Source organism: Pinus tabuliformis, chromosome 7 (genome assembly GCF_031772625.1).
Source record: "Pinus tabuliformis cultivar Carrire ecotype Pingquan chromosome 7, CPIR1, whole genome shotgun sequence".
In the NCBI taxonomy this organism is placed as follows: Eukaryota; Viridiplantae; Streptophyta; class Pinopsida; order Pinales; family Pinaceae; genus Pinus; species Pinus tabuliformis.
The window spans coordinates 1,923,935,395-1,923,942,968 of record NC_142293.1 but is presented as its reverse complement, the minus strand read 5'-3'; the positions used below and the strand labels follow the sequence as shown (position 1 = coordinate 1,923,942,968).

Genomic DNA, 7,574 nt, shown 5'->3' with positions numbered 1-7,574 from the left:
TCATTTTCACATGGAAGACTGTAAGCCAGCCCCTTCTCCCTTTCAGTCTGGAGTCAAACTTTCAGTCACTTGTACTTCTCCTGAAGTTGATGCTACCTTATACCGTCAACTTGTAGGAAAACTCTTGTATTTAACCCATACTCGTCCTGACCTTTCCTTTGTTGTTGGCCTTGTTGCTCGGTTCATGCAAAACCCCCGTGAAAGTCATTGTAAAGCAGCTAAAAGAATACTTCGTTATGTTCGAGGTACATTTCAGTTTGGGATTCATTACAGTGCCAAAGCATCTCCTCTATTGGTTGGTTTCACTGATTCCGATTGGGCTGGTGACCCTGATGATCGGAAGTCTACTGCCGGTTATGTGTTCACTCTTGGTTCAGGACCTATTACATGGGCTTGCAAGAAACAGGGTGCCATTTTTCTTTAATCAGCAGAAGTAGAGTATCGTGGTGCCGTAGAAGCTAGTAAGGAAGCCTTGTGGCTTCGTCAGATCCTGTCAGAGTTTGGCTTTGAGCAGCAGCATCCGACTACACTTTGGTGTGATAACCAAGTGCCATTCAGCTAGGCAAAGATCCAGTCCAACATCAGCGCAGCAAACACATTGAACTGCACATGCACTTCATCAGAAAGCTCATTCACGACCATGTTCTTGAAGTGCAATATTGTTCAACAGATGATCAAGTTGCAGACATCTTCACAAAGGCTCTCACAGAGGCGAAGTTCACTAAACTTCGATTTATGGTTGGAGTTCAGGAAGTTGTCACTAAGGGGGGATAGGCTCTAGTGCCTCCTTCCTTCTCCTATTGTGTCATATTTGTAAATCCTTAAATCCTATCCCAAGTTGTTCTTAAGGGGGGATGTTAGGATATTCCGACACATAGGATATAGTTAAGTTCAACTTGGTCTAGTGTAGAGTTAGGTATAGAGTTAGGTAAAGTGTGTTTCTTTACCGTTGTACATTTTGTAACTTACAATCCGACGGTCACGATATGTAGTGATCCGACAGTTCATTCTCTCCTCGGTATTACCGACACTTGATCCGTGGCTTGACACCCGATTGGTCCATGAATTCTATTTAAAGCGCATGGAGGGTCATTTGTAGGGTAATCCGTGCATGAGAGAAGCTTATGTAAATTTTCATTATTTGATTAATAAATTTCCTGAAGTGGCCGCATTGGCTCAGGCCGTGGACTGTTTCCCTCTTTGAGGGTTTTAACCACGTCAAAAATATTGGTGTATTGATCTGTGATCTGGTTGTGAGCGGTGTCCTTTTGGTGTTCTTTCTGAGGAACTTACCCTGTAAATTCCTACATATCGGAAGTTCATAAAAGGTTATGCCTAGATCATGGCTCCAATGGAATAGTTGTTAAAAAAGGATGCCACATATTGTTGGAACGAGGAATGTAACAAAAGCCTGGAATTGCTGAAGGAAAAAATGGCATCTACCCCTATCTTGACCTTTCCAAAATGGGACGTGGAGTTCCATGTGCATGTTGATGTGTCATGTATCATGTTAGGAGCAGTACTTACTCAGGAAGGAGCAGAGGGAGTTGACCACCCGATTGCATTTGCAAGTCGAAGGTTGTCGAAAGCTGAGAAGAATTACTCTACTACTGAGCGAGAGGGATTAGCGATGGTGTACGCACTCTAGAAGTATCATCACTATTTGCTTGGAGGACATTTTAAGATGTATACTGATCACTATATGCCAAAATACCTAGTGAATAAGCATGTGTTGGGGGGCGCATCTGTTGATGGTTGCTGTTTGAAACGGGCGAGGAACCCACGAATCTAGAAGAAGGACTCCCGAATGCCCTGTTGTATGCAGTGCGCATTGTAGATGGCCACTTTGAAGATTTAATCTATTTTTTAACTACCGACACTGCGCCACAGGTGTATTTTGTGCAACAAAAAAAAGGAATTGGTGACACAAGCAACAGATTTCATTGTGATTTCCGGCCATCTCTACAAGATGGGCCATGATGAGATATTACGCAGATATGTACCAAGGTTTGAGCGAGAATAGATCCTTGCCGAAGCACATGGAGGGGTTGTTGGTGGACATTATGTGGGCCATGCCACAGCCCAAAAGGTTCTTCGCGCCGGATTATGGTGGCCCACCCTCCATCAAGATTCAAAAGCATACTGTTGGGCCTGCGATGTATGCCAATGAATGGGCAAGCCATCGCGAAGGGATGAAATGCCACTTTAGCCACAGGTAATGCTACAGCCATTTGAGAAATGGGCGATCAACTTCGTTGGGCCTATTGAATCGTGAGGGAAGACGGGTGCACGCTATATTATCATTGTGACTGAATACTTGACCCGATGGGCAGAAGCACAGCCAGTTAAGGATTGCACAGCCACGAAAACGGCAAAGTTCTTGTTTGAGAATGTGTTAACTAGGTTTGGGTGTCCTAAGATTCTCATGAGTGATTGAGGAACACATTTTTTGAATGAAACCATCAGCGCGCTCACTACGGAATTCCAGCTATATCACCAATAGAGCACACCATACCATCCAAAAGCAAATGGGACCATTGAGGCATTCAAAAAAATTTGGAAACGCGCTGACTAAGATTTGCAATGAATGATGAAATGATTGGGATTTGCGCATCCTTGCTGTGCTATGGGCATACCGAACCACATGCAAAAAGTTGATAGACCAGACACTATTTTGACTAGTCTATGGTAAGGAGGTCGTGATGCCTATGGAATATATCATGCCCAGTCTGCGGATTGTAGCAACTATAGGAATGGAAAATCATGGGGCCTTGGAGGAAAGGCTCGTACAACTCATTGAACTAGACGAAGAACAATTTCTGGTGGGATTTCATCAGCAGGCACAAAAACAACGCGAGAAAGTATGGCATGATCGCCATATCAAGGTGTGCACGTTCAAGAAGGATGATCTTGTATTGTTATATGACAGTAACTTTGAGAAATTCCCAAGTAAGCTTCGCATGCATTGGTTGGTACCTTATGTCGTCAAAGAAGTAACTGATGGGGGCGCAATTCAGCTGGCTAAGCTCAACAGAGACCCCTTCTCGGGAAGAGTGAATGGTAGTTGCCTGAAGCTCTATATAGGTAGGCCGACTGCCTAACTAACTGTTCCAAGGAGAGTCTCATCGCTTCGCCCAGTTGAAAGAGAGCGATGGACGATAAAGTAGTATGGGGGACAAAGGCACAGGTATCAGGGTGCACGTACATTTGGCCAACAATCAAGGGCGTGGTTCCATGGACAAAGCCACGCGGGTGTGCTGTTCCAAGGAATGATGACCGTTAATACCACTCTTCATGATAAGAAGGCTGCATTATGGCAAAAGGGAGCAGGCGGCAGGCAATTAAGAGCAACAGTACGACCCAGATATGAAGTGATTGACCACAAATTTCACACGAGAAGGTTACACGAGTTGGAACGAGTGGCTATCCGGGTAACTAAAGTTCGCATGGCTTATAAATCACCATAGGGAATCTACTGGGCAACCTGTTGCACAGTAATTTGTCACCGTCCCTGTTACCCCTTCTCCCACACATTGGAGGACTTATTCCGTGAATTGTGAGAAGTGACATAACCTGAAAACACTTGCATTGTATCCCCTTGAGTATGTACTTCATATGCCCTGAAGAAACCTTCTGCAAAATACCCATAAAAATAGCCCTTTTTCCATTGGCGCGGTTCCACTGTGTATCACTCGCGCCAATGGGGGGAATCCTCCAAAGAGGGCGCGCCAGCTGGCGCTCTGTCTCAGAGTCGCACTCACGCCAGCCCAGTTGGGTAAAGTTTTTAACAAACAAACTTACGAAGGTTCTTCCTAACCTATTCATGAACTGATTCCGTCTTGAGTTAGTTCATCTTGGCTTCAAATCTCCATAGAAGGGAAGTAGTTCTCCACCTCTCATGGAAGCTTCTTAGTGATAAAGCCAATCCCATGAATCTTGTGGATGACCCTAACTCCTTCTCCTCTATCTATAAAAGCTTGTCCTTTTGCATTTGACAAGTTAGTCTCCAAGTTCCAAATTCTAAGTCTCAAAGTCTGAGAATTGCCAAGTTCATGCTACAAGGAGCCTTATTCATTCCCATGAGGCTAAATCATTAGATGAGGAGATTCTTATCCAAGTGACCAAGGAGAGAGAGGCTTGATCCCCATTCCCAACAAGCTTTGCAAGGCATGTGTTGTTGATCACCCAACCAAAGGAGGATTTGACATCAGAACTATGGTTGTATTCTTCTTTGTTTATCAATAATAGATGACTATCATTATGGTTCCACTCTTATTATCTTTTTAATGATGATTGAGTTATATCCTTTCGGACTGATATATAGTTGCATATATTGGATTTTATGCTTGTATTTGTGTCGTTCTTTGCATGTGTAGGTGTCTGTTCACGAGGATCGTGGGGATTGTGACCAGCCCGAGCAAAGGAACGGGAGCGATGACTCTTCTACAAATATTAGCGTTGGAATCCAGGTAGGCCCTCATCATCGGTCTTTGATTTGCAATTAGGAACCTGCGTGTTAGCGTTGTTTGATTGTTGCTAGACCCCATTTGGGCTAGTAGGGATCGCCTCTATCCGCAGAGGGGATTTACCTCCACAACACAACCTATGCTTCAGAAATTAAATGGAGTTGTTCATCACCTCTACACCAGGCATGCGCCTGAAGGTAGTAATCTGGCTAAGGGAGGAGCAGGACTCTCTAAGGAGTCCGGTATTAACAGCTACGGGTATCCCACAAGCTGCAACATCGCTAGCAGGGGATGTACCAGAAAAAAGGGAATGCGAAGTAGAATTGGTCCGGATGTCATCGCCCTGCCTAGGGGCAGGATGGCGCACTACAATAGAACAACAAAAGGATGGACAGATGGTGACCATGGGTGGAGATGTAGTCAATAAGTCACCTTTGATGGTTCCCGATGATTGGGATCATGCGGACAGCACCCAAGGTCTTGCAAAATTGCAACACAGGTTGCAGTGGACGGTGCGAAGAGAAGATACGATGGTCGGAAAGGGCTACGGTGGTACCAGGAGGTCTCGTATGCGGCTCCCCCGCTTGTGCTAAAATCCTCGGAGGGGGTGTTCTGTGTTAACCAAGCAGAGCAGAATGAGTATCATCGGTTGCGAGATGTGGTAGAAACACTAAAGCAGGAGACGGATGAAGCATTGCAGGAGACAAACTAGGAGCAGCCGGATGATGAATGCCACTCAATGGGAGGCGAACTGTGATGCCAAGGCAGAGCATCTAGCCATGCCAGCAAGTGACTCAGGATGAGTCACGATGATTGTGTTGGGGGACTGTTGGGTAGCGCAAGCCCTATGGAATGAGTATGGGGTGCGAAGCCCGGAATTGTGGGTAATATTAGGGTAAAAGACTCTGCGGAAAGCGCGGAGTGTGACCTATAGCAGGTTGAGTTAAAGGGTAGTCCTCCCAAAAAAAATGTAAAGAAATAGTAATAGAGTCGGCCCGAGGAGGGATCGCAGGCCAAAGGAAAGTATAAATAGAGCAGGGCTCTATGAGGGAAAGTAGTTCTTTGAAAGGTGGAATGTAATGGGTCCTTAAAGGCAATAGCTTGAAAGAATCTGTAAGTTCGAGTTGAGGGAGTAGGGTAGAAGGTAGAGGCTCTGCAATTGTGTGCATAGAGGCCTGGAAAGTCCGTAGCTGTGTGCGCATACCCCTACAGCTGAGTGCGTAGGGTGGATCTAGATGTATTGTTGAAGATTGATAATAAAGATAAGTTTATTCTGAATTCTGTGTTGGTTGTGACTTTACTCTTTTATGATAAATGAACTATTATGATTTCTGAATTTGCTACGGTTGAATACATGTGAACTAGATTAATATTGGTGTGCGAAGTAACCAAAAGTAATAAATGTTTGCTTAAAGACCATTTTAACTAGATCAAACTAGCAATAAGTGATTCAATCTGTAATAAGCACGATAGGGGTATTCCGAACTGCGCGGATCTAGCGTAGCGCGAGGCTACAGAACAATGCGCGAGCCCCAAACCACATCTAAGACATCCCCAGGGTGCGGAAACCTAGTTCCAGCACCCTTCCTTGCTACCTCGGGTGAGACCTCAGTCCGCGCCTCGCGGGCTGTTGCCGAAAGGGCCAGTATCTACAGGATTTGTTTGGATAAATAATTCTTCCGAACCTGGGTCAAGCCCATATAAGCCAACAGCAATCAAAACTCAATGTGAAACTATCTACCCATTTGTCATTGAGGCAACACTACTATACATTTATGGTCATTTGATGTCAAACTCGTAATGATGCTCCATTTTTTGACGCTTTCATTCTCTCCTTTATATCATTGTCTCTAAAAACTCTTGCTCTTTGACATCAATGGAAAATGGACATGGATATTTGTTGAAACTTCCATGTTGATGATCCTACATAAGTATCTATTAAATATTCCATAACTCATTCTTGGACAATTCTGTGGACCTGACTAAATCATGTTTTCTTCCTACTATTATATCATGATTCTGATAGAGTCTCCCCCCTGAGACCATTCTTCCACTATTGTTCATAATTGTTCCTATACTTCCTGTGAGATCATACTTACCCTTTTTCTAGACTTTATCCAAGGCTGCCTTTGTGATGATATGTTTTCTTATGGTCTTGATCTAAGTATCCCACTACTCATGATTGATATTCAAAATCTCCCCATAAGATCATTCTTCCTTCATTCATAGTAACTACATCTATGCACTTTCTAATTTCTCGTGAAAAACATGTCTTCCTCACATATCCTTTCTTTAGATTTGAGATATCAAGTCATGTAAAAATATTCTATCAATCTCACTTATGTTATGCTAATCAAAGAAGAGTCATAGTTCAAATACTTCCCCCATACATGTTGTTTCTTCCTCAATTTTTTATTTGTCAAATGATGATCTTGAAGAACATTTCTCCAAAGGATTATATCTGAGGAATCAAGCCCAATAGAGGTCCTCTTTAATCTCTTCTCCATCTACTAGCATTGATAGGAAGCCCCTTTCTATTGTACCATCTAGAGTTGAGTTTGCAATATCATGCTATATGAACTTCATGTTACCATATGTGGCATTCAATACCAAGATTCAACACTTGTAGAAATGGATTTTTTGTAGGTTTTAACCCTGTACAGAAATTACCTGCATACGAATTCTTAAACAAAGAAAATAAACAATGCGAGAGCATAACCCATAAAACACATGCACAGAGATTTTTCCCTGGATCCCAAACCGGGACTACCAGCTTGATTTTTCATTATGTTCCTTTCAATGTTACAATACATATTTATACATGCCGAAGCATCCAATACCATGGACCGAAAAACCATCGCATCCAATACCATGTGCCAAAATCATGCACAAAACCATAGGTAGGTTCGCCCAACCTAATATAGGGTCCAAAAAAAATTTTCCCGGGGCGCTGCCCCGGACCCCGTAGAGGGGGGCTACCCGCCCCCCTCAAACCCCCTGGACAGGGGGGGCTACCGCGCCCCCTGTGACCCCCCCGCTACGCAATCGACACAACGAAGGGGGGCTACCGCCCCCCTCTAACCCCCCGTTTAACTACGTCGGTTAGTC

General features: G+C 44.0%; 1 protein-coding gene across 1 annotated transcript; it reads left to right on the top strand.

The window, feature by feature from the left end:
* Positions 1-2,702: 2,702 nt before the first annotated feature.
* LOC149256210 (uncharacterized) lies at positions 2,703-3,101 on the top strand. The gene has a single exon (XM_089455265.1). It carries the CDS (start codon positions 2,703-2,705, stop codon positions 3,099-3,101), a length of 399 nt encoding a protein of 132 aa, XP_089311391.1.
* Positions 3,102-7,574: the final 4,473 nt, after the last annotated feature.